The 27,869-nt window shown below is 40.3% G+C and overlaps 1 protein-coding gene across 2 annotated transcripts in view; it reads right to left on the reverse strand.

The window, feature by feature from the left end:
- FRMD3 (FERM domain containing 3) overlaps positions 1-27,869 on the reverse strand; it is a 136,963-nt gene that overhangs the window by 76,596 nt on the left and 32,498 nt on the right. For both annotated transcript variants that reach the window (XM_083702029.1, XM_083702028.1), the window contains one exon: positions 1,258-1,362. In XM_083702029.1, the coding sequence (XP_083558155.1) occupies positions 1,258-1,362 (105 nt within the window). The remainder of the gene's footprint in view (positions 1-1,257; positions 1,363-27,869) is intronic.

Below are 27,869 nucleotides of genomic sequence, written 5' to 3' on the forward strand. Positions count from 1 at the left end.
CTATTACCGTAATACACAATATTAATAGTCATTTACTGAGGTCACTAGTAAATAGCTCCCATTGTTATAATTTTAAACTAGGAGGCTTCCTTTGCTGGAAGATTTATAGTTTTGAAAAAGGGTTTGGAAGCTTTTCTAAGGATTCTATTGTTTGCAAGCTGAAGATTTGCAACAGCCACTCGCCAGCCGCATCTTCCAGCCTTATTGTTCCTGTGATTTATTTGCAGTCACAAATCTTGCATTACATTTGCAAGCTTCTAGGGTGTAGCTTCTCAGAACACAATTTATATATTCATAACCCCACTATTATAATCTAAGAAGATTAACCCAGAGCAGTGGGGAGGGAATGATTTGATTTAAAATGTGGAGCAATATGCAAAACTTAAATTCTTTAATTCACTAATTCTTTGAATGTCTATTTTTAAACCATTATCTTAGTTTCAAGGTACCCAAATACCAATGTGGCTCTAACGGTATAAACTATAGTGAAAACAATAATAATAAGACTCCTATATTTATATAGGAGGCTCTAAGCTACTGAAGGTAATGGGGACCTTTATATGTCCAGCTGTCCTTTGTCAACAACAAATTGTCACTGTTTTTTGTGTTGGATATATGCTATATGGTAATTTATGGACCTAATAGGTATCTAAAGCCATTTGCACATAACAAAATATGTATTTTATCAAAGTAATTGTTGAACTGAAATGGGGGGGGGGGAGAGTGGGGCCCTAAGCTATAGCTTGTTTAGCTTGTACGTAAATCCAGCACTGTTTATATATGTTCCAGACCATGAAAAGGCTAGCATCAAAATGCTGTGGCATAATGTGGAAGTGGATCTGTGGATCTTCAGCTTCTACATTTGTGGCTCCCCTGGTCATGCTATAAAAAGGGTTGACAGAGCAACAGGGAAGAGATACAGCTAGGCTACACATTATAGCCACCACAGGGATACTGATCCCCATGGCAACTGTAGTATGTATCTCAGCTCAGAGACTGGCAGGGTCCTAACCATCCCACACAGGAGAACTCTTGCACTTGTCCTAATATATTGCAGATTGCTCATCAACTCAATAAATGGGAATTTAACACTTACCCCTGACGCTTATGACATCACAATTTGAGGAATCTATACTAGGGCAATGAAAGACCAGATAGAAAATGAGAAGAAATTCTTGGTTCTGCTTGCCAGCTTAGCAGTTTTACAGACCTGACACAAATTGACAAATGCACTCTGTTCAGAGTTCATATACATACCCGCTGTTTTTCAGGATCCACATAGCGAATGCCAAAGTAGTCTTTCTCCAGCAAACTGTAATGATTGCAAACATGATCTATGAGAAACTGGCCTTTGGTCTCTCTCTGAAAAGGAAAAAGGACACACATATATAGTAAGGCTATAGGTTATTTCTACATAATTATTATGCCTATCTTTTAAAATTAATGTTTAAACACACTTTATATATTAATTATGTTGCTTCATGAAGTGGGGATTCTATTCCATTAGAAATATCTATTCTCTCCTTCAATCAGCACCACAGTTTCACCTCTCTAAAGTCCTTCTCAGGCATGACAAAGTTTTAAGAGTGAATGGAGTGTACGGCTGTGCACACTGATTCTGCCCCTTCCACCTCCCACCATTTTGTTGGGTTCAGAGGCAAGGTCTGAAAAGGGCTTGAATGTGTGTTTACTTAAGATCATAAGAATGTGAATAGCCTGTTGGATCCAGCATTGTGAAAAACATTTTAGCAAAGTGTCCAATTATTCAATTAGCTAAGCAGCTAAAAAGTCCTAGAAGGAAAATATCATTTTTAACCAAACATCTTACAAGCACAACACCTGGAAATGGCATTTGTATTACAAAAAATAGATAAGCATGAAGGATTTACTCTCTAATCCATTCATTTTATTGGATTATCAATCTTCCTGATCCCTATACACAGAGTACTTGAGTTAATTAGTACCTGATCAAAGGCTGAATAATGCAATCATTTTATTCAAACCAACAACAAAGCTCTTCTTCTAAACCAAAAGCTATACTAAATAGGTACATGAGCAACAGACAAGTTTGAACAAAAGATACGATGACCGAGATGCAAGTTTGTTAGTATCACTCATTTTGAGAATCTCATTCAGTGGAAATGAAGTTGGTATATACAGTAATAAGTAACAGGATCTATAAGCAGCTAGGGAGAAATGCAATCAGATAGCTCCTTTGCGCTCAAGTACAGGGGTGACCAACATGGTGCCCTTCAGATCATCTTGTTGAACCATCAGCCACAGACAGCCAATGGTCTATTGGAACTATAGTCCATAATTATTATTATTATTATTATTATTATTATTATTATTATTTGCACCACGCCCACCTGGCTGGGTTTCCCCAGCCACTCTGGGCAGCTTCCACAGAGACCAAACATGCACTAAAATGTCACACATTAAAAACTTCCCTGAACAGGGCTGCCTTAAGATGTCTTCTGAATGTCAGGTAGTTGTTTATCTCTTTGACATCTGATGGGAGGGCGTTCCACAGGGCGGGCGCCACTACCGAGAAGGCCCTCTGCCTGGTTCCCTGTAGCTTTGCTTCTCGCAATGAGGGAACCACCAGAAGGCCCTCGGCGCTGGACCTCAGCGTCCGGGCAGAACGATGGGGGCGGCGACCAATAGGCCAATGCAGCTATAGTCCAACAACATCAAGAGGACAACATACTGGCTGCCCCTGCTCAAGTACGCATTTGAAGAGCTATATGAGCTTTGGCATTTAACTCATGTCTGGTTGCTTGTGGCAGGCAACCGAGCACCCCAATTCCTCAGCAGCAAAGTTGTGATCGGGCCATACAGTGCTGCCCTGTGAGGAACTGCTATGTGAGCTGCCTGTCTGGTACTCTGTCAGACACAAGAGATGATCATGACGGACAAGGATCACTAGCAGCAACCCCAGTATACGGATGGTGAGGAGGGAAAGAAGCAGAGTGAAGCAAAGACTGGAAAACCTTTCTTCACAAAGTCATAGCCACATCCAAGCTACTTAGTAGACGTTCAAACTCTCTTGGTAAAGGTACAGTATGTACATCTTTCTTAACTTAGGAAGTTCCCCACAGCAGCAGTTTTTAAAAAATATGTCTAAAATGAGCAGCCTTATACCTGGTGTTGCTCTGAAATTATAAGAAAAAAAAACAAAGAAAACTGTGCAATTTTGAAATCAGTGCAGTTTTAAAAGGTTCAGTCTACCACCTTGGTTCAAAATGGTACATGATTAAAAACTGCTCCTTGATCTCAGGCATCACCACGCAAAATGGTGTCCAAATGCGTAGCAAAAAGGCAATCAAGAAACTTTCCCAAACACACAATAGACTAGCTGAAACAGTACACAGTGTTGGCCAGCAATTCTAAGGAACCAGAAATAAATTTTAAAAAATTGAGATTTAGAAATAAATACTGCACTCTGTTAGTTTTATGGCTGTGTACAGTCCAACCCCCAGACACAGGGATCCAGCCTGACCCAAGGAAATCCTGACCCACAATCCAGCCCAAACCACCACAGCAACCCTAATGTCAAATTGGGTGGAAATATCTCAAAGAGCATCCAAATTCCCAGAGAACAAACAACTTTCCAGAATATATGGTAGATACATGTAGGTATGTATACATCTACATCAGCTCTCAATAGACTCCATCTAGGATTATTAAGCAGATCCATACTTGATTAGCTTCTGTAATGCTACAGCATATTGTGTTCTAAGACCACTCACTGGACCCCTCCTCAGAACATTTGAGAACCTTAGCTCTAAAGCAAAAATCACCAATATTGAGCCACAGGTAGGGAGTAATAGTAAGAAATGTTTTCTTCTTTGGATAACTATTATTAAATTTCCTCTCTCTCTCTCTTTTGTTAGAAAGTGTTGAGAGATAAAAGTTTTTAATCTGCTTTATGGAAACTGTTATTCACAGTCACCTTCACGTCCATTACAATATGAAGTCATTTCTTTTGCATTTACATTTACGTTACTTCAGTTTAGGATTAAAATACAGCATGCTTCCAAGCGAGCATAATTAAAGGGTGAGCTGAAATATGTTTTCCCAGAGGTTCATAAGCACACAGGCAATTTCAGTTATAGATCACCATTTCAAGTAATGCCAATAGATGACCCCTAACATCTGCTCCTCACCAATTTCCTGTGAGATACATGTTTACAAATGGGAGCAGTAGAGGCAGGAGGGTTAATTGCACTTCTTGAATAATCTCACTGAGTCAGTTGAGTGAGACTATTCCTAAGTGAATAATTCCATAAAACCAAGCCATTGGTGCTCTTCAGTTTCTATGGTCACCAGGTCACTGACTACATCCTACTTTCAGAGCTTGCTTTGAACTTTCAGAGCTTGCTTTGAAAAAACAACACCATGATTTTGCACAAGAGAAAACTTTTACAAACTCAGAGCCTCTTTGTAAAACCCCTTCTATACATTTCTTTTGGTTCCCCTAGATCAGGAGTAAAGGAACCTTTAGCCCTTCAGATGTTACTGAACTCCATCAGTCTCAACCAACACAGCTTATGGACAGAGATTTGTTATCCAGCAAAATCTGGAGGGCCTCAAGTTCCTCATCTCGCCTCACATATTGTAGTAAACAGCCCAACCTTGAAATGCTGCTTAGTGAATTTAATGCCAAAGAAAACAAAATATTTTTGTCCCATGGCAGTGAATGGGTAGGAGCTTTTCACAGATGTAAAGGTGGGACGATTGAGATTTGCTTGGCATGGTAAACCTGTTCATTTGGGCGGGGGGAATATACAGTTTTTACTCCCAGCATAAATCAAAAGATGCTCCTCATGTCACATAGGACCTATGTTCAGCTCATTTGTGTATTGTCTTCCTCACCCACTTGCAGGCAATTTAATGTTGCTAACTTAAAAAGTAAATGGCTGTATGTTTGTTCTAAAGTGTCATCACTCATGAGGCAGCTTGAAAAAATACTGATTTTTTTCCCTAATGCGTCATTCCTCAGGAGACTGCTCTGAAAGTATATGAGGTATATACAGTTTCTTCCCACAACAAAGTGCCTCATCTCATAGATTTGCATCTACAAATCAATAATAGAGGAATAATTCCTTTATTTCCCATGGTGGAGTTGAGCTGTACAATTTTAAAGGAACGCTTCCAATTCAGAAAATACATTTTTAAATCATCCAGCTAGGGCTGGGAACCCTTGTCCAAAACCCTGGAGAGATGCTGTCAGTAGTGTAGATGACAGTGAGCGAGAAGAACCAAGAGACTGACTCCGTAGAAGGCAGTTTCCTACATTCCTATAAAATGAAAGAGGGGGTGAGGAAGAGGGAGAGGCATGAAAGTAAAGAGAGCCTTCCTCATTAAACAAAGAAGGGAAGTAGAACTCTTAAGAGTTCTAATTCAAATCCAGTCAGAATGAAGCTCTTCATTATAACGCAGTGTGCACAAAACCCAGTCCACTTAAAACGGATGATATAGTTAGCTCAGTAGCAAAAAGTATCTTTAGTTGAGCTTCTTCATCATCTGAACATATGCAGATAAAGTGCATATCAATCTACTCAGAAGAAAGTCCCCGTCAGGAGTGCGGGCAGGAGCCAGGCCCTGTGACCAGTAGGGCTTCACAGGACTGAGGCCCCTTGGTAACTCACTGCACCTGGTGGCAAGAGCCGGGAAGGGATATAAGGTCAGCATTTCCCTTCGGCTCTTTGCCACAGCAACTTGTTTCCTGCCTTACTGCATTTGGCTTCTTGCTTCCTGATCCTCAAACCTTGGCTTCTTGATTCCTTGCTTCTCGGCCCATGACTTTGTGACTCCCTGCTTCCTGACCCTTGGATCCCTGGCTTCTGGACTCTCATTCCTGCTCCCACCCCACCATCTTGCCCCCGGTCCCGACGTCCTCAGCCGGGACTTTGATCACCCGTAGACCGGACCATGACAGTCCCATTGAATTTAATGGAGCTAATTCCCTGGTTAAGTGGGGCTAGAACCACAGTTTCACACACTATTATTTATTAAAATGTCAGAATGCCACCTTTCTGGCAAACGCTTTAGGCATAATGCAGATGCATGCCTGAGCAGTATTAAGCTTTTAGCTTGTTCACCAAACAACAGATCCATATGCCCCACAACAAATTTTGAAACTCTCCCAAGCTGCTGCATGGTGAGGGGTGCTGTTGTTCAACAGAAGATGAGAAGGATGAAATGTCTGCATTACATTCCTATGTCCTTTGAATCTTAACTAGGCGCTCTGGGTCACACTTTCTGCAGTCCATTTTAGTATGGTTGCAATGTTAAGAAACACGGGTGGCACTGTGGGTTAAACCACAGAGCCTAGGACTTGCCGATCAGAAGGTCGGCGGTTCGAATCCCCGTGACGGGGTGAGCTCCCATTGCTTGGTTCCTGCTCCTGCCAACCTAGCAGTTCGAAAGCATGTGCAAAGTGCAAGTAAATAAATAGGTATCGCTCCAGCGGGAAGGTAAATGGCATTTCCGTGCGCTGCTCTGGTTCGCCAGAAGTGGCTTAGTCCTGCTGGCCACATGACCCGGAAGCTGTACGCCGGCTCCCTCGGCCAATAAAGCGAGATGAGTGCACAACCCCAGAGTCATCCGCGACTGGACCTAATGGTTAGGGGTCCCTTTACCTTTAATGTTAAGAAACTCAGTTCTGTGTTAAAATGAAAAAAAGGGCCAAAGCTTGCTTGTTTGCTTGCTTACTTACTTTGCATAGCTGGTTGTACAATGGACAGTAGAAAAGAAAATGTTCGGGAAACCCGTTAAGGACCAACAGTTCCCCACAGTACAAAGTAACAGCTTTGCTCTGGCTTTGATGTATTAAATTGTGAATATGACTAAGGGGCCCAAGGAGAATGATTGGAGTTTCAGTTGATATAGTGAAGGATAGAGAGGAAGAGGAAACTCAAACTATGTCCCAGTCAACTTTTAATGAGAAGACCCTGCAGGTGAAATCGGGGGGGGGGGGGGCTCAAGGGAACTGTCAATGGGATAAGGACTCTGTGGCAGAAGAGTGGGCAGAAGAATGAGACACAAGAGGAATAGAATGTTGGCCTGAGTTACAGTGAGTGACAGGTAAACAATGGTATGCCCCACAGAGGAACTTACGGTCTTCAAATAAAAACACCTTGAAGGTCCCAGGCCACAGAGAGGTTAGGCTGGCCTCAACTAGAGCCAGGGCTTTTTCGGCTGCGGCTCCAACTTGGTGGAACGCTCTGTCACAAGAGACAAGGGCCCTGCAGGACTTGACATCTTTCCGCAGGGCCTGCAAGACAGAGCTGTTCCACCTGGCCTTTGGTCAGGGCGCAGCCTGACTCCCTCCTTTGGCAATCTTTACAAAACTTTAGTTTATGGTTGCCATCAATTTTGATCTTAATTAATTTTTATAATGTTTTTATAATGTTGTACTGTTTTAGTGTTGTTAGCCACCCTGAGCCCGGCTTCGGCTGGGGAGGGCGGGATATAAATAAAATTTATTATTATTATTATTATTAAAAGGCATTGTCCCATTAGGGGCTTTGAAAAAGACAATGGCAGCAAGAGACAGAGGAAATACAATGATAAAGTTAAAGAAAGCATATGTAAAGGAGTTAGCATGGTTGTGAAGAAGACGACTTAGGTATGAGCATTCTGTATACAGTGACTAATTGTTATGGATGCTACGTTCCTTAATTAGATGTTTATGTTTTAATTAGATGCAGCCTTGATAGTGCACTTTGAGGAAGCTCTGTAGAGGCTCATCAACCATTCTGTCCAAACCTGAATGGAGTTTGGCCTCTCCATCAGCCTGATGAAGACCAACGTTTTTGGTCAGGACATCACCAGCATCAGCATTGCTGACCACATACTTGAGGTGGTAGACAATTTTGTCTGCCTGGGCTCCACCATAACCAGCAACCTTTCTATTGACACTGAGCTGGGCAAGCCTATTAGCAAGGCAGCTACGGAAATAGCTTGCCTCTTGAAAAGGCTATACAATAATGTGATGCTAATGACCAATACCAAGATGAAGGTCTATCAGGCGTGTGTGTTGAGCACACTGCTTTATGGAAGTGAGTCATGGGCAACATAAACCCGCCAGGAGCAAAGCCTCAATGTTTTCCATATGCGTCAGGAAGATTTGGGGCATCACGTGGCAGGACAGTCTCAAACAAAGATGTGCTCTTCCTAGCCCACATGTTCACACGTCTGTCCCAGTCTACGTTGACATGGGAAAGGGCCATAGCTTAGCGATAGAGCATCTGTCTTGCATGCAGAAGATCCCAGGTTTAATTCACAGCACCTCCAAGTAGGGCTGGGAAAGACTTCAGCCTAAAACCCTGGAGAGCTACTTCCAGTCCTTGTAGACAATACTGAGCTAGATGGACCAATAGGATAAGACAGCTTCCTGTGTTCCTATGATCCTCCTATTGTTCCAGGTACTGAGTTGTGTCAGAAGTGGAAGAAAAATCACAAAAAGTATCAATCTGCTATGAGATTTCACTTTATACAATGGAAGAAGAATGATATATGCAATATGAATTCAAAGGGCATGCAATGCAGTATCCCTGTCTCCCATTTTGCCATCTTATGTAGTTTATCCACTTTGCTAATACAAGATGCCGAAGAACAGTCATGGCTTCCCCAAAGAATTTTGGGAACTGAAATGTGGTGAAGGGCTGAGTTTTCTAGTCCTCTGCCCAGAACTATGGTTGATATAACCTCAGTCTCCAAAATTTTTCCTTTCTGTGACAGTTATAAGAGAGTTGCTTACAGCCTGGCAGAATAGGGATGGGTAAATCCAGTCCATTTCTATTGAATGCCAGCTTTGCATCAGTTAATACATAAGTTCACTATGTGTGTTCATGCTTAAAAAAATCAAATCCATCAATCACATTCAAGTCCTCGAAATCAGTGGTGAAACAGTATTCTGTTAATGATTCTATCAGACCATTCAGCAGCTAGAAAACACAGCACACTTTAGTCCCAAACAGAATTCATGTGGTTAAAATCCTCTTTAAATTAATTGCATTCATATAAAAAGGAGAGTCTGTTGACCTCGAAAGTACCAGATTATATTTCTTCCCATCTGTAACATTTAATCCAAATTACATAAACTAAATGTGGTCGCTATTTTAAGATCTAGCAGTGAAAACCAAAGTCAGTTTGGGTTCCAATTCAATACACATTTACTTGGGAGTAAGTCCCACTGAACTCAGTGGGATTTACTTCTGAATAGATACACAAAAGAATGTTGCTCAAGAGAATGACCACTGAAAAGCATTTTTATCCAGGTAAGAAAATGGAAATAATATCAAAATTTTATTCAAAGTCCACATAAGTTATCAGCACAAGACATAGACATCTTGATATGTCAGCCAGGCAGCATAAACCTGGAGTAGTCATTTGTGAGAGCCTGAAAGAAGACGATTGAATTATTTCATTGTACAAGAGTTACCTTTTCTGGCCATCTGGAGGTTATGAATCTTACTCCACAGATGAGCAGATATGTGGCCGTTTTGAACTACTATCATGACTATATCCTCTGGCTCTCATAAGCTAAAAAGTAATTTGTTTGATTCATCAAGACATGATGACACCCTTTGTGAGGCAAGAGAAACATGCTAGTATATGACATGCCATCTGAATTCCTACTAAAACACCTTTAACTGCTACAATATCTTAGGTGTAGTGAGTTGCACTGAGACATTTAGGAATTCCTAAATGATGAATACAGTATTTTCAGTGGGTGAGAGCTTTGTAGTAGACAAGGTTTCCTATGTGGAGATAGCCTCTGTGTAACAGGGAAGGGTTGGGTTTTTTTTTACAAATCTGAAAGTCAATCAGAAAACATTCAAAACTTGTTCAGAAATCACCCTCATGCTCCCATTCTGCTTTACAGAATACATTCCTTTTTTCTAGCTTGAAAAATATTAAGACTGGACCTTAGTAAAAGCATTCAAAAGAAACTATATAATGAAGATGGTATGCAGTTATTTGTAGAACAATATTCTGAAGACCACGTCATGTGACATCTATTATTTTTAAAGCCGCTTCCAGAAGAAAAACACCAGTACTAATGGAACTGAACTATTTTTCCAAAACTGAACATTAAAAAAAAAAATTATTTGGGAATATACAAACACTCAAAAATGTTATTTTCTCGGCACCTCTTTGGAACTGATGGGGCATGGCAGCTGTTGTACACATAAACCACATGTAGGAACATATCGGCAGCTGTTTTCCAGTGGTCCATCTATCTCAGCACTGCCTAAACTGACTGACAATGGCTCTCCAGAGTTTAAGATGGGGGACTTTCCCAATCGTACATGAATAAGCCAGGGATTGAACCTAAAATCTTCTGCATGAAAAGCAAATATGCCCTTTCCCGGCTTCAAATCACTATACTGTATCCTTAAACTATGCCTGTTCACTGCACCCAAAAGATTTTTCACACAATATTGTAAAACCTTCTAGAATAAACTTCTGTTCTGCATTTTCTTTACCAATGGTGAACCATTAAAAGTGTACCAGAGAAAAATAATTAACTATGCCCACTTGAGATCTGTAGAGCTTATAATGCTCTATTCTTGGAAGAACTACTTAGGAAAGAAGCCATGAAGACTTATGTAATAACATATTCCACACACAACTTTACACAAGCCAGTAGAAAAAAGCTGAAGTGTCCTAAACATCTAAGGAATTTTGAAGGGACAAGATTTGAGAAGCCAGTGCTACGTAGCTTTAACTCCAGATGATAATTGCCTAAACTGTTTACATATATTTTCTGCTCACAAGAGTTGGGGCAATATTGATGAAATAATACCTTTTTCTTTCTGTCTTTCAGGTCCTAACTCAGTATCACGTTGGTTATAAAACATTTGTAAGATCAAGCATTTGAGCTTAAGATAAAACATTTTATCTTTTCCATAGTCCATTTTGCACTGGGTGAAAATGACAGCTAAGGAAGCGGAGCTGGGATGAAAGGCCTCCCAAATCGCTCACCTGTAACGACGATGCAGCGGGGAAAACTGATTTGTTTCCTGACTTATCGGGAATATTTGATGCTATGGAGTAATAGAGCGACGGAGGGGGGGCAGAGACTTTCGCTCCATTGCTTTTCACTGCCACCAATCAGTATACAGTAGGTATACAATTGGTGCCACCCCAGAGTTTGGCGCCTGTGTGCCCCGCACCCCTTGCACCCCCAGGTAAAGATGGCGCTGGGTACGCAACCAATGTATCAGAGGCGTTGCAGGGTCTTGAAGCAAAGTACACACATGGATACACAGTGAACCCATTAAACCCTCAGGAACTAATGCCTACAACCATCTTACCAGAATAAGTCAAGGAAACCGCATTTTCTGAAATATAGAAATTCACCCAAAATAGCTGAATAAATGGATTCATTTAGTTCTAAAGGTAATAAAGATGCTGTACACAGGTAGAGGGGAGAAGACCTGAGTAGCCATGGGGGTGGGACAGGGTCAGACATAATCGCCAAATCCCCCTCCTGATGGGCAGATTGGTCAATATCACACATGTCAAAGAGCCAGACAGAAGCCCATCAGACTCACAATAAATGTACAAAACCTATCTCAGGATGGGATTCACGAGGTGCATCAAGAATAGATGATGTCAACTGATTCAAGATCAAGGAAACAAAATACTTTCTTTAAAAGATGAAAGACAGGTATATAATCACTGCCTTGAGTGACAAGGGGCATACATAGGACTCAGATTTCTACCGTCATCGACATGTTTCTGACATTTTTATGATGCTTCTTGAAATGCATTGTGGGAAATTGTGGTTGCTTTTAAAAAGTTGTTGTAACCTTTGTTCTGGCTTCTTCTTCTTTGCTTGCTTGCTTAGGAGTTGAAACATTGTTGTGACAATTAACCATCAGGCTTAATAGCTGCTCTTTTGCTCTTTAACTTGGCTGCAGTCTCTTCTTGAATCTGACAGTTTTTGGACCCACAGAACCAGATCCTGACAAAGTTGGGAAACCCTTTAAGTAGGGTACTCCAATTTTTGTTTTCTCCTTAACAGTTGTAAAAGAAATAAGCTATGCGTAAGAAAACCCTTGTGTAAAGGTATAGCAACCCCCTGTTTCTTAGCAATGTTTATTTACAACAAATAAGGAAGAAAATAAACAAAACAGTTTTTTTAATTCATGGATTCAGTTGAGGAGAGGGGAAGAATTATCTCCTTATCCTTGAAAATCTATGAGAGAGCATTTGTTCTGATCTTCTTGTAACTTGGCAGATTGTGGTTTGTTTCCCCACCAAAATCTTCATCCAGAAAAGCCTCAAAGAAAATGTCCAAAAATCTCATTAAAGTTACAGCTGGGCCTGTGGCATATTTAAATCTGTCAGTGCAAAAACTCTGGGCATCTTTGCTTCAATAGTTCTTATTTCAGTTTTAAATCTTTTCAATACTAAATTCCTCCTTCAGAAAAGACAGGCTTTTCTTCTGTACTGTGTGTACAGCAAGTACATCATATTGTAAAGTTCTGCTTTTGCCCTCTTGTGGGAAGGAAGAGGTCTACAGTGACAAAATTATCAACACAAAAGAGACATCTGCATTGCAAAAACTCGCATAGAGTTGTACACTATTTACATGTCGCTTCATATGTTTTTTGTAAACAGGAAAATGCAGGCAACTTAAAAAGAAAAAAGCATCAAATCTCACTATTACATACAGATGCTGTCCTCATTTAACATTTGTGGAACGCCCTCCCATCAGATATCAAAGCGATAAATAACTACCTGACATTCAGAAGACATCTTAAGGCAGCCCTGTTCAGGGAAGTTTTTAATCTGTGATATTTTAGTGTATTTTTGGTTTCTATGGAAGCCGCCCAGAGTGGCTGGGGAAACCCAGCCAGATGGGTGGGGTATAAATAATAAATTATTATTATTATTATTATTATTATTATTTGTTAACAAGTTTGTTCATAGGGCTCAACAACTGAGGTTGCTTTTTTAGGTGCAGGAAAGCAGATTTCTTTATTTTGGTATTCAGTATATGTGCATCCAAAAAAGTTAATAAGAGAACATAGCAACATCTTTAAGAGATGGAATCCATTTGAGCTGCAAGAATTGTTCTGTGTACAAAGGTTGCAAAAGTATATTTATCTTGGTCACCTTTGCAAGAAGTCAGAAGGGCATACGCACTGTAACTGAGTATCTGGCATATTCAGCAAAATATCTGCCATTCCAGAGAACTGAATCAGGTACTTATGCAACAGCACTTGTGAAGGGTGCAGAAAGACAGAAGGGCTGAGATAAATTCTAAAATCAGAACAGGGAAGGAGATAAGACTTTCAAGATGTGGCTCTATCATAAAAGGTAGAGGCAGGGTACAGGGATTCTGTAGGTTTTATAAAGAGCATTATCTTAAGATATTACCCACCACTGATTCAGCTTCCCTATCCTATCTAATATTTTAGTTAACCTAGAAATGTGAGGCTTCATAAATGTTTGTTGGTCAGGAAGTAGTTATTCCTTGTTGTTGTTGTTGTTGTTGTTGTTTAGTCGTTTAGTCGTGTCCGACTCTTCGTGACCCCCTGGACCAGAGCACGCCAGGCACTCCTGTCTTCCACTGCCTCCTGCAGTTTGGTCAGACTCATGCTGGTAGCTTCGAGAACACTGCCCAACCATCTCGTCCTCTGTCGTCCCCTTCTCCTTGTGCCCTCCATCTTTCCCAACATCAGGGTCTTTTCCAGGGAGTCTTCTCTTCTCATGAGGTAGCCAAAGTATTGGAGCCTCAGCTTCACTATCTGTCCTTCCAGTGAGCACTCAGGGCTGATTTCCTTCAGAATGGAGAGGTTTGATCTTCTTGCAGTCCATGGGACTCTCAAGAGTCTCCTCCAGCACCATAATTCAAAAGCATCAATTCTTTGATGATCAGCCTTCTTTATGGTCCAGCTCTCACTTCCATACATCACTACTGGGAAAAGTAGCTTTAACTATACGGCCCTTTGTCAGTAATGTGGTGTCTCTGCTTTTTACTCCTTAGAAAAGACAAACATTGACTTATACACTGACTGTCAACAGCAATAGCAACAACAAACTCACTTTGTATGAAATGTGTTCATGCAAACCATCTACTAAATGCATTTAAGGCCTAAAAAGTTTTAATCATTACTTTAGAAAAAATTACATGCAGCAGTTGTCAGACTTTGTCAAAGTGGGATAATCTCAGCAGCTGGAAATACCACACTTCAAAACAATGCATGGGTTAGATTTTTGTTATTAGAACTTCTAAAACTAATTTGGACTGTGTTGTGTAAAACAACACCAGTAATAAATTTTAGATGAGGAAGAGTGATTTGCAGAATATCAAAACACAAGGAACTCCAAGGACTACCTTATATTAAATATTAATTTTGTTACCTAGCTACATGAAGAAAATTGAAGAAAATTCTGAATCCTGTTACTATTCAAAAATTGAAGATATACGTGGCTCATAATTAATTGGACAGTTTTCTTTTTAACTAAAGTGTGAAAAATAGGGGGGAAGCCAATTAAATGCTTCTTGCCATCCGTGGCAAACTTTATTAATTCGGAATTTAAATAAATACACTTCATGAAATTAATATACAGTTATCAGTGAAAAACCAGTTTAGATGAAAAGAGCATTAACAGCTAAGGCCAAGATTTTCTGTCACATTGTATAATTAATTCATATTAATGGGAAAGTTTGCCTTGAAGATACGTTCTGCTCTTATTTAGCTGGTCCCAGTTCTTATCTTAAATTTAACACTCTGAAATAATTTCCCATGACTGCAGTGACTCAGAGAGCAGGGTGAGGGGAGATGCACAAGCTTATTGCTATGAATAGTTGTGCTTTGGCTTCTTTATGAGAGTGTTTTAAACAAGTTTTCTAAAGCTGTTTTTTTAAAGGGGAGAGAAAGCTTTTCATTCTGCTGTTTGCCTACTTATTTCAGTTGCACATTGCCACTATGATAGTAATGTGCATTCTTCCATATGAGATAGCCTAGTTTATGTGACTGACCAGTAACTGCTGCTGTTCTCACCTAACAGAAAGGTTGCATTAAATTGCTGCCGCATCTGAAACTGTCTTGTCATGTGTAAACAGCACATGCCTCTGCAGGCAAATTTATCAACTGACAAATATGAGAAATTTATCAAGTAACAAATAGCTTCTTTGCTAAGGCTGCCTTAGGATGGGAGTAAATTCCATTGACCTCAACTGGACTTACTTCCATGTAAGCATGCAGAAGATTGCACTATAAAGCATCAGAGTAAATCCATGCAAAGAAATCATTTAATTAGTCCACTAAGCCAGTTCCTAGCTCATGCTGTTTGCGGAGACATGCACCATACTTCATCCTTGGTTGAATAATATTACCCCAGTGGCAAAATTATTTTTATGAAAAGGAAACCATTTCAAAATTACAGTCCCTTTCCAGCCATCAAATGCAGAACTGGTATCTTAAAAAAAAATAGAAAAATAGAAACCACATTTAGCAGGTCAACATCTAGAAATTTCAGAACAGTTTTAATGGACAAAGACATAATGGTTTGCGGGTATGGGCTTGTTTGGGTATGAAAATTAGCTCTCATTTAATAGTTTTAGCATGCTTTTTCTGAAGAGTTAATGTTGGTATTGTAAGGACAGAGGGTGCCTTTGCGGCCTTCCTACTCTCCGTCTTCTTTTGGATACTTTTTCAAAACACATTTTGAACAAGATATGATGTTACTTTAAATGAGGGGCTTTTCATATTCTGTATGCTTATTAAATTACTGGAGATATTTGCTACACTGAATTCGGAGCTTCTTCTACGTATTTTTTTCCTACAGAAACAAGCTTATATAAATGCATTGTTTATTCCTGGCCAAAGGGCCCATGAGACCTTAGTTATGCTACTGATGATTATTATTATGTGCTGTTTATGCAAATTCATCTCTTTCTCCTTATCACAGTGGCCGGTTCAGCAGAAGGGTTTTGGATTTGGATTAAGTCTTTTATCTGAAATGCTGGCACAAGAGTTAATACACCAGAGGCTAAAGTGACTTGAAGCTCAGGTGTGGGGGGGGAATGTTGTATATTTTCCTCTTATATCCACTTTTCAGATCATATATGATTCCCCAGTGTCTCTAATGTCAGTTTCAAGCTTAGAAAAAAACAGGAGGAAATGGCTGTGACTACTCTCACGTACACTTGGTTTATCCCAGAGGCTATGAACTCGATCACAGAAGTGTCTTCTCCAGTCTTCTATAAATTAGGAAGGGGAATTTACCCTCACTTCAGAGACCCTTGTTTGCACACCTGCCCTGGTAGTCAGGAATTGCAAAAGTTGCAGCATATTCTCCTTCCTAAAAAGAGAAATCATTTTATTATGAAGTTACCTACTATTATCCCCTAATAGACACCATCCTTAACATTGCTGAATGTTTTTAGTGTTAAAGGTGAAGTTATGGGTTTATTTTAAATTTTTAATTAAAAAATAGGGAAACTAAATAGCAAAACTACTCAATCTCTTGAAAGGAATTGCTTAAGCAAATTCATAAACAGCCATTATTGCAAAATAATCACACTAGAGGGGTTAATGAAAGGCTAAGATATATTAGATGCATTTAGTCATATTTTAGTTACATTATTATTTCAAGACATCTTGACTTATTTTAATGCTTTAAGAATACATCAGGATTAGGAAAACTGGATACTGGATAGCGGATTTAACAGAGCTGCAATCCTTACCTGGAAGTAAGCCCCATAGAACTCTTTGGGGCCTACTTTGTAAGATTGCACTCTGAGCAGTAAATTCTAACGCTAATTTACAATTTAATGGTGTGAATTATCTCATTTTCCCCACATTTACTCAACAGCTTGCCAAACTAGAATATCATCCTATTTCAGAGTAACAATAAGAAGCAGGTGATTAGGTAAAGATCAACCTTGAACCAAAGGCAGAGAATTTCACACTGTCCCAAACAGAGGCAAGTCACAGTGCAGGGTATATCTCCACGCCTTCTGTTAAATGATGTTACCGACTACAGTAGTGCAATCAGAAGATTTGGTACATGTCATTTGGCACATGTCTTGATTTGGTACCTGTCTTGGCCTCAGTCTAACTGACTAAGACATTAGGCAAGTACATTTAAGTTCCATTCAGTTTCTACCAATGTTTGGGAGCTGTCCTGGGTCCTGCAGTTCATACTTACAACTCTGTTACCAGCAACCAGCTACAGCACCTCCTACTTGCAATGGCTGCCAGCCAACTCTGTTATTCCCAATCAGTGCCCACAGGTCATTGCCTGGCACTCTCACTTCAGGGTAGACCATGTTATTTCAAGTACTGAGTATATACTGGAAAACACTTATAATACATTTTACTAAGCCATGCAACCTAGGATTTCCTTACCTAAATGATTATATTTGCAGGTTTTGCTCCAGGATAATGTATTAGTTGGTACAAATGAGCAGCAATCATATTTTGGCATCCTGTTCATACTGGGCACTGGTCTACCCTGAAGTGAGAGTGCCAGGCAATGACCTGTGGGCACTATTATAAGTGTTTTCCAGTATATACTCAGTACTTGAAATAACATTATACACACACACACACACACACACACACACACACACACACACACAAATGTACTGGGTATGTAATACTGTTCTGTTAAAGACACATTCACACCAAACATTTAAAGCACTGTTATACCACTTTAACAGTCATGCCCCCCCCCAAAAAAAAACCCTAATCGTTGGAACTTCAGTTTGTTACACATGCTGAGAGATATCAGGAGTTCCCTATTCCCTTTTCAGAGTTACAATTTTCAGAGTGGTTTACGAACCAATCCCTCTCCAAAGGGAACTCTAAGGCTCATGTGTACATGTAGCAATTTTACCGGATTTAAATATCACATCACATTTACCTGATTTTCTTGGTTACTAACCACTGTTTTCTCTATTCTTCAAACCAATGGGGCATGGTTGGGTGGCACCTTGGAGATCTCTGTGAAAGCAAAGTGCTACAACAAAAAGTGGAGGCTGGCTGAGGTCATATAAGTCCTCCTGCCCCAATCACAACATACATTACAGTATATGACATCCATACGATAAAGCACATTGCTTTCCTTCAAATAATCATAGGAAACTATAGCTTCTTAGGAGTACTTAACAAACTAATTGCAGCTCTGTGAGTTCCCAGGATTCTTTGGGTACAGCCAAGTGCTTTAAATATGCTATAAACTGTCTGGAGTGAGTCTGATATACCTCTCCTGAACTGCACCACCTCCGCTTTTTAAAGGAGTATCCCCTGGCCTGGAAGTGACTGCTTCTACACCCTTTGTCTCTGAGAAATTGTTGTAGATCAGAGTTTCCTAAAAGATTATGTGTTACTCATTGTGAAGCCCTGAATGAATGCAAACCTCTTTTTTCCACTCTGAAACCTTTTTTTAATGTCATGTGCATAATCTGAGTTGCATAATCTATCTAAAAATGAATATAAACAGCAGGGAGATGAATATGAGGGGAGGAGAATAATATGTACCGGTAGTACATCATCATTCCTTGCACAGCTCTGTTGTTTCAGGAAATATCTGCTGAGGGAATCTCACAACGGTTTCACCTCCCAGATTCAGGCACATCGCATGGTTTATCCATCGCTACATGCAGGCTGCTGAATGAGGCTTCTTGAAACAGTAGTAAAACCACTGAAACATTTCCAATGAATTACTACTACAAACACAGCAGGGAATGCTCTGTTCCACTGATTAAAAGAAGGGAAGAATCAAAAACAAAATTACAGAGCTGATTTTTCAAAATCGCTCATATTCATGCAGCAAGCATCCATTTGATTTCAGTGTATGTCTAGTGCTATCTGTCAAGATAAAAGCTTGCTGAGAAATGTCAGAAAGTTATTAAAGAGACTCTTCCCTAAAACAAGTTGATTAGAGAACTAACCATTTATGAAAAATCCTCAAGGGTAAGAAAGAAAAATGTAATTTGAGAAAATTGTTGAGAAATATGACCATTTTCTATATATAAGAAAAATGCTGTCTTGATATATATTTCCATAATTGCTTACTAGAATAAGATAGGAGAGAGAGAACAGCTTATAAATGTTTGCTAAAAACATTTCCATTCAAATGGTTCATTTTTAATTTTTTTTTCCAAAAAGAACAACTTTACCAGCAAATAAAGCATGCTCAGAAAATTAGGCCTCAGTACAAATGACATCAGGTGGGATTTTCAGATTTGCAAACTTGCATGACATCGAGATGCACTCATATCATTTAATGTGTAGACTGTGCCAATTACATAATTCCGTGGGCTAGAAACTACAGTGGTGCCTCGCAAGACGAAAATAATTCGTTCCGCGAGTCTCTTCGTCTAGCGGTTTTTTCATCTTGCGAAGCAACCCTATTAGCGGCTTAGCGGCTATTAAAGGCTTAGCAGCTTAGCGGCTAAAAGGCTACTAGCGGCTTAGAAAAAGGGGGGGAGCGAAAAAAATCACAAGACTCGCAAGACGTTTTCGTCTTGCGAAGCAAGCCCATAGGGAAATTCGTCTTGCAAAGCGCATCGAAAAACGGAAAACCCTTTCGTCTAGCGGGTTTTTCGTCTTGCGAGGCATTCGTCTTGCGGGGCACCACTGTATGTGTAAGCCTCGAAGCTGGCTCAAGACTTTTTGCTGCTCCAAGCACCACCTGGAAAATCCATCCTAGTATCCCTTGCAGCTTGCAAATGACAGAGAGCAATTCCCAAATTATGCATGATCCGATTGGGCATGATCCGATTAGTGTAGTCTACTGCTGAGTTTTACATATCACATTGTGTGACTATGTAAGCAGGAATCCAAATAGTGCCATCCTGGCCAACTGCTTTGGATTCTTGTACAGTTGTGCTCATCCTGACAAGTCCCACTGAGACGTGTAAGAAAAGTACAATGTGAATTTCCAACAAACAATGTCATTTATTTCCATGGGCTAAAGTGTGCTTCACTCTGATATGGATTGTGGCCCAAATCGTCAAGTTAAATTGCACAAATGTACAAAGCTGTCTCGAAAGATAAAAACTCCCCTGTTGTTTTGGACCCCTGCAGAGACATAATGCAAGAATTTGGGTCAACAGCTGTGACAAACTGTGAACAAACAGCTCACCTTTAAAAAAACCCACCCTGCAACACTCTAGAAAGCATATGGTCTCGCTTTAGTATGGGAAATAATGAGAAAAGCAATACCTCCATCACAGACAATGTACAGTGGTGCCTCACAAGATGAAATTAATTCGTTCCGCGAGTTTTTTCGTCTTGCGATTTTTTCGTCTTGCAAAGCACGGACTTTGGGAAAGCTTCAAAAATCACCAAAGTCTTCAAAAAACCTCAAAAAAGGCTACCACACCGCGTGCTATGAGTTGCTCCTCGAAGTGAATGCACGGTTTTAAGAAAAAGGAAACAAACTTGCAAGACGTTTTCGTCTTGCGAAGCAAGCCCATAGGGAAATCCATGTTGCGAAGCAACTCAAAAAAACAAAAAACTCTTTCGTTTTGCGAGTTTTTCGTCTTACGATGCATTCGTCTTGCGAGGTACCACTGTATCCCTCTTTTATAACCGCAAGACAAATTTATGTATTAATTGTAGTTTGGCTCCAAGGCAGAAAGACAGCCTACGGCTACAACACACAATTTTCCCTCATGGAAAGTTGTTGGGAGGGTCCAGACTTGGTTCCTCAGTGTTTATACTGAGAAAAATTAGAAAGCTTTTTCAACTTACTGAACAAAGCATATAGTAATAAGGCAGGCACGGGTAAACAGCAAACCATTTCAACTCAGTATATCCAATAAATTATACCCAAAAAAAATCTTATGTAAGAAATACTTGGCAAAAGAATAAGGCTGTGTCACATTGTCATATGACAGAGCCAGTCATATGTTCAGTGTAAAATATTTAATGCATGCAAAAGAATACATAAATATAAGCATTCTACTTAGTTTTGTTCTTGCTACTGATACTGGGCCACAAGCTGGAAAACCACATTAAATTCTATACCTTTTGTAGAGGTTGGTAGCATCTGGAAAAACAATTTGGCAGTGTACCAGGGGAAATGGCCATTAAAAAAATAATCACTGGTATACGTACATAGATGTAGCATACTTAAAGTAGCTATCTGGCTTGTGGTAGCAAGAAGGAGTAAACCCCCCCCCCATTTATTCACGAGTGGTCTGCTGAGCAAGTGGAAATAGCTGTAAAGCCTAGAGTCTAAAAATGTATCTTTTCAGCATGAAAAATTATTATTATTATTATTATTATTCATTTCAGTTCTATACCACTCTAATTTTTTGTAAGAAAAAAATCTCAAAGTGGTTTACAACACATTAAAACATCAAATAGAACAACCCAGAATGAAACATTACTGAAGAAAGTAAAATATAAATTATACAACCAAAGCAACCTAATAATGAAAATGGTGTCACAGAGAAAAGCCAATAGATGCCCATTCATACAATTGGATTCCATATGCTCATCCTACCTGCTTTATAACTATTAGCTGACTGGGTGAATTGTATCTTTTGCAGTAATCGCACATTGACATCTGAGTGCTGTGAACATGTAACATCCAAACAACAGACGCTTGGGTTTGCATGACTATGTATCACCAAATGCGCTGCCTACCCCTCAGCGCAGCGGCCCTTTATATACTGTAGCAGTGGACTAGAGTGAAGCCTTGCTCCGTCTAGTCCATCACTGAAACCCTGCTTTCCCAAAAGGCCACTATTGGTCCATTTGATTTACATTTTTGGTTGGTCAATCCAGTTCTCCCCTGTGGCTGGCTGAGGCTGGAGGCAACAGGAGCTGGGCTGGGCTGGGCTGGGCTGGGCTGCAACCATTACCAACCCTTGGAATGAGTGAGCAATCTTTACAATGAAGCAACTAAAAAAAATCAACCTTTCCACAGTTCTACCCAACTGTAGGTGCTGCTTCACACTTTATACCAAGGAAATTATTCCTTTGCACATGTCATTTATGATGGGAACATATGTAAATAAATCATACTTTTATCTGCCGAATGCATGCAAGGCTTCACCTTTAAAAAATGACATTTTACATGCCTATTTTGTAACATCTGAAGCAGCCCCCCTACAGCAAGGCAACATCCAGCATATAGATTAGTGAGGTGTTATTCTTTGTTTCTTTTTCTAGCATGTGGCATTGCTAAAGATATGTGTTTTTTCCTTTGACAAGGGAAGGCTACAATAATTTCTAAATCATGTCTTCAGAAACAAAAAAAACCTTATGACTAGGTTCAGAGGCGGATTTAAGGTAAGGTTACCAGACGTCCCCATTTCCCGGGGACAGTCCCTGGATTTACAAATCAGTCCCCGTACAAAATCCATTGAAGTTGAAAAGTGTCCCCGGATTCATTGAAAAAAAATCTGGTAACCTTAATTTAAGGGAATGCAACCAGTTTGGTCAGCTATGATGTAGAATGAATGGCAAAAAGCCGAGAGTGCTGAATTTGGGAATCACACAGGGTGCTGTTGAAATTTGAGACCCCAAAGACCACCAATGCTAGGTTCTTTTAAGCCAGTATTACGCTTTTTTGTGTTCTCACGTACTTACCTATGTGAATCTGTACGTCATTATTTCCACACTGCAATGTGCTTGAGGATATTGTCTATTTCCGCTCACCCATCCCTAGGCAGGAAAGAAGCCGATAGAGCTAAGCTGTCCAATTTACTTAAGTCTATGGAAGCATCATGGGAGTGTCAGAACTAAGAGTCCAGACCAAGTGATGGAAAAATTAAAAATACATCAAATCAAAAACTCAAGTGATAAGATCAAAGATATATCTTTTTGTTTTCATTTATATTCACAGAGGGGGTCCCAAGATACTTTCAATATGTCAAGCCTTGTGCATGTTGTGATTTAATGAATATTTATTTCTTGCAAACATGGAAATGAAGCATACGTGTATACAAGCCCTGAGGCACAAACAAGTCCTCTGAGGAAGCTGTGGAGCTGTCACACTAGGACTCCTCCATCCAAAGTGTACATTTAATTCACTACCAACGGAAACTGGGGAAGCTTAAGAATTCATCTGTGCTGATGCCAAGAGTGGTGTGCTATGAAAACACCCTCATTTTCTGTATGGGGTTGTTTAATTTAAAAACATAAGGAGAGACCTGCTAGATCCAGGCCAAGGACCCATTTAACCCAGTATCCTGTTCCCACTAGAAGCCTGAGTGCAGCAGCACATTCAGGCCACGGATCGAGGGCATAATTTATCTCTCTACTTGTTTGTACCTGTGGCAAAGATGAAGAGAAGAGCGAAATACAGGACAGCAGAAATTGCTTACTGACAGATAAAAACAGACTGGCAATGGATTATACACTAAGTAGATCCATTAAAAGCAAACTGACAATAGCAAAACTGAGTGAGCAGAAATAAATAGGAAGAGGCATTTGAGATACCTGACTGGGTTCAGATCAGCTGCTGAAACTGAGCCGTGTCTCTTGTCAAATTCTAAACCTGAGCCAGATAACATGATACCTCCTGGGACAGCATTGAACTATAGACACTGTAGAGAGGAGTGTGCTAAAGAGCACAGGGAAGCATATGGAATTTAAAGGCTGCAAGAAGAGCCCCCCCCCCCCAGGAGCAATGCTGCTAGAAAGAACAACAAAGGAAAAAGGAGTGCAAGGTATTAAAGGATTTGGTGACGGAAAGTGAGATGAGGCACTTATTGATGCCGGCTAACCACCAGCACTTCCATTAAGCAAGGAGGCTGAAGTAAGCAGATGATGTAATACAGGAAAGAAAGTGGGGACTCATCATCCAGAGAGAACATATGAAAAATAAGATTAAGTTTCTGGTCAGTTCAGAAACATATTGTATCTCTGCTGGCTATGCCTCTTCGAAGGGAGGAGAAATAATAGCAGAGTTTGCACATACACAAAATACTCTTACAGCAGTTTAAAAGCACAAAGGAAAATGCATACACAGAAAAGCAAACATGAAATATATGTACAGTGGTACCTCAGGTTAAGTACTTAATTCGTTCTGGAGGTCCGTACTTAACCTGAAACTGTTCTTAACCTGAAGCACCGCTTTAGCTAATGGGGCCTCCTGCTGCCGCCGTGCCGCCAGAGCACAATTTCTGTTCTTATCCTGAAGCAAAGTTCTTAACCTGAAGCACTATTTCTGGGTTAGTGGAGTCTGTAACCTGAAGCATATGTAACCTGAAGCGTATGTAACCCGAGGTGCCACTGTATCTGTTATTTGCATTATAGTATCTGTTGTTAACAGGACCCATGGTTGCCATTTTAAAGATGTCATATAAGATTTGGGATAGGTTTCCCCCCAGAAAGCATTCCTAAATTAAATTGTCTTATAGGAACTGCAGTAAGACAGCAAATAGGATGCTGAATCAGTAATTTGTCCTATGGTTTATATATTAGTTATAATTATATCACTTCATATAATAAAAAAATTCTCTAAGTGGTTTACAGAAAAATACAAAAAAAAATCAAAAAAATATCTTAAAAGCAAGATAAAAATGAGACAAAAATAAAACACGTGTATATAACAAATAAAATTTGAGTAGTGTACAAAACAAGAATTAAAAATTGAGGGTCAGAGTCCAGGAAAGCTTCAATAAACTGTGTTTAAAAATCATTACAATCTCCACTTATAAATTACCCAAGGGAGGGCATTTCAGAGGGTGAGTACTATCACTGAAAAAGCCTACTTCTGTGTTGTCACTAAGTGATAATCTTCTGGTTATGTAAAGCTGGATCTCCTCAGAAGACCTTAAAGATTGGTTTGGTCTGTACTGGAAGTATCCTGGGAATATCTGGTCCCAAATTGTTTAGGGCTTCAAATGTTAATAAACAAAAACCTTGAACATGGCTTGATAGCTGATAGGCAGCCATAGCAGATCTTTCAGCATGAGTAACTTGACACAATCAGGAGTTGGAAGGGTCTTGTAGGCCATCTACTCTAAGATGCCTGTCCAGCCTCTGACTGAAGATCTTCAGCAAAAGGAGAACCTGGTTCCACTGCTGAACTGCTATTATTGTCAAGAAGTTTCTCCCGATCTTTAACTGACATCAACCTTTCTGTAACTTAAGCCTAGCTGATTTAGTCCTGCCCTGTGGTGCAGCACAGAAGTCTTTGCCCTCTTCTATCTGATGGCCCCTTGGGTATTTGAAGAGGTCTGTCATGCAGCCCATCTGACTACTAACAAACACTCCTCTTGCTCCCTGTGTTGGGACCCGGATCCGCCTTTTTGTTCCTACTCTGTAAAAAGTCATGTAAAGAGCTACAGAGTGACTACAACCATAGAAGAACTGGTAATCTCCAGCATCCAGCCACACAGTGAAGCTAGTTTTATCCTGTCTCCATGATATGCAACCTTGGGTTTTACAGTAAAAATTCTGGCCTCCACTGGAGACAAGTGCAAGGCTGGGTGGGCATGAGGCATCAGACACAGAAAAGCAATTCTTACGTTTTTAACTGAAGCATTTAAAGATTATATACTGTTATTTGTTCGGGTCCCAGAATTGGTGGGTGCAAAGGCATCCATAACTCCTAGAGTTAGCAAATGTCAGAGATTATTGAATATTTGGAATTATGAAATGCTGGGAGTCTTCACCTGGTGCCAGACGATGTAACAGTGTAAGAATACAGGCAGAGCCTCTGGACTGAGGCATTGCCTGGGAGATAAGCCATTCAGAGGGACAAGGGAAGAGTTTTGGGGGGAAGTTTCCAAGGTTACAGTGGGCAATGATGTAGGCTGTAGGAAAAATTGTGGTCTTTTGCAAGAGGCTTGAAAATCAGGGGAGAAGGAGGAGAGCTGATGAGATAAGCTGAGGCAGAAACACAATGATGGCATTTTGGCTACCCTAGAATCCAGTGCTGAACTCCTAGAGGAAGCAAGCCCTTCTTGAGATGTGACTGCTCTGAACTCTCTCCACAGTAGATTCAGGTGTACAGTATATATGTGTAAATAAAACCATATATCTTAAAGACACTACAGTCTCCGCTGTGTACTTTTTTTTTTTTTTTGCAAAGGAAACACAGATCCCAGGGTTACAAGCCATCTGCAATCTCTGACAAGTGGTGACAAGATTCCAGGGAGTTCCAGAAGTTCACCCTAGGGTTTGTGTTTCCTTTGGAAATTAGGCACAGCGGAGACTGCAGTGTCTTTATGAAATATAGTTTATTTACATATATTTACAACCTGCGTCTAGATGAAGAGAGTTCAGAGCAATGACATCTCCAGAGGGGCTTGCTCCCTGTATCAGCACAGCAAAGAATTCAAAGGCATCCCAAGCGCCAATCTCCATCTCTCTGTCCCAACCTGTCACAGCTAGCTTGCCAAGAGTTCTGCTGGCCCCCTGCTCCCCTGCTTTTCAAGTCTCAATTTTTCCTGCCTCCGATGTCATTGCCCACTGAAACCCTGGCATTGCCTGATCTTTCCCTGATGGACTGACTGCCCATCAGTACCTTTGTTCTTCTTAATGGCTTCTCTCCCAGGAAAAACAGCTTAGCCTGCATTTTTTACACTACTCTTTTGCACCCAGGTGAAGACTCCAAGCATTTAGTAGCATTTACTAACTCTAGGAATTATGGGGAGAATCAAGTACCCAAACTCATAACAATGTTTAACTGCTAAGCACTAGTAGGCACTTAGGGAAAAGAAGATTTACAAATAAATGGGTGCAAATTTTGGCAGCAATTTGTAAGGACTGAACATGACAATCAAGGTTTTTTTTAAGCTCTAATCTGATGTTCCTTATAATAACAAACAGGAAAAATCTGAAAGCAAATTACTGCTCAAGATCTCATAATAAGCTAGAAGATGTACTTTGTATCTTCCATGAGGCAATGGCTAAGATAAATTCCTATCTAGAGCATGCCCTTGGATGATGTGTTTGCTAAAAGGGAAAAAAATAAGAGTTCATGCCAAATCCTGCCTTCTTTGTTTCGTGAACTAGCAGTTGCTAGCTCCTTTAAGGCTTAGTTATGCATGACAATTCTAGTCAGGGAATTTTATTCTTCATGTCACAATTCTAGTCTCCACTATCTTCTCATACATATTTTTGATGGGCAAACATCACCTGCCTTAATTCTAATTCCCCCTACCCCCCCCCAAAGTGTTTGCATGCAACTGTGTGTGCTGAATGAAGTGTGCTGAACAGTTACTTCCCTTCACCCAAAGTTAACTTGATGTACATGCCTTGCCAGCTTTATAATACAGTACTGCTCTGTATCAACTCTATTGACGTCAGAGTCAGATGGAAAGAGATTCAAAGGTTTCCAGTGCTTCAACTGAGCATTAAAAACCAGCTAAAATTCTGCCCAGTCATCCAAAGCTAAAACAGGAAAACGGAGATAAAACAATGGGCAGACTATGGCCTCAGCTTATACTAAAATAATTAGACATTAGCCAACCTAGAAATTAGGAGAATGCATAACTGCCACCAAATAGTTTGAATGTCTAGGTCCTCCTTACCCTTCATAATGTGACTAGGGTTGGGGCAGGAATTCATTCAGTCCACTTTTCAGAGCAGACCAACCCAATCTGATGTTCCTGAACTTGCTTGTGGATTGGAATGCAACTATCAGTAAGATGGGACGCGGGTGGCGCTGTGGGTTAAACCACAGAGCCTAGGACTTGCCAATCAGAAGGTCAGCGGTTCGAATGCCCACGACGGGGTGAGCTTCCATTGCTCGGTCCCTGCTCCTGCCAACCTAGCAGTTCGAAAGCACGTCAAAAGTGCAAGTAGATAAATAGGTATTGCTCCAGCAGGAAGATAAACGGCTTTTCCGTGCGCTGCTCTGGTTCACCAGAAGCGGCTTAGTCATGCTGGCCACATGACCCGGAAGCTGTA

The sequence above is a fragment of the Podarcis gaigeae genome (assembly GCF_964106915.1).
Source record: "Podarcis gaigeae genome assembly, chromosome: 11".
Taxonomy (NCBI): domain Eukaryota; kingdom Metazoa; phylum Chordata; class Lepidosauria; order Squamata; family Lacertidae; genus Podarcis; species Podarcis gaigeae.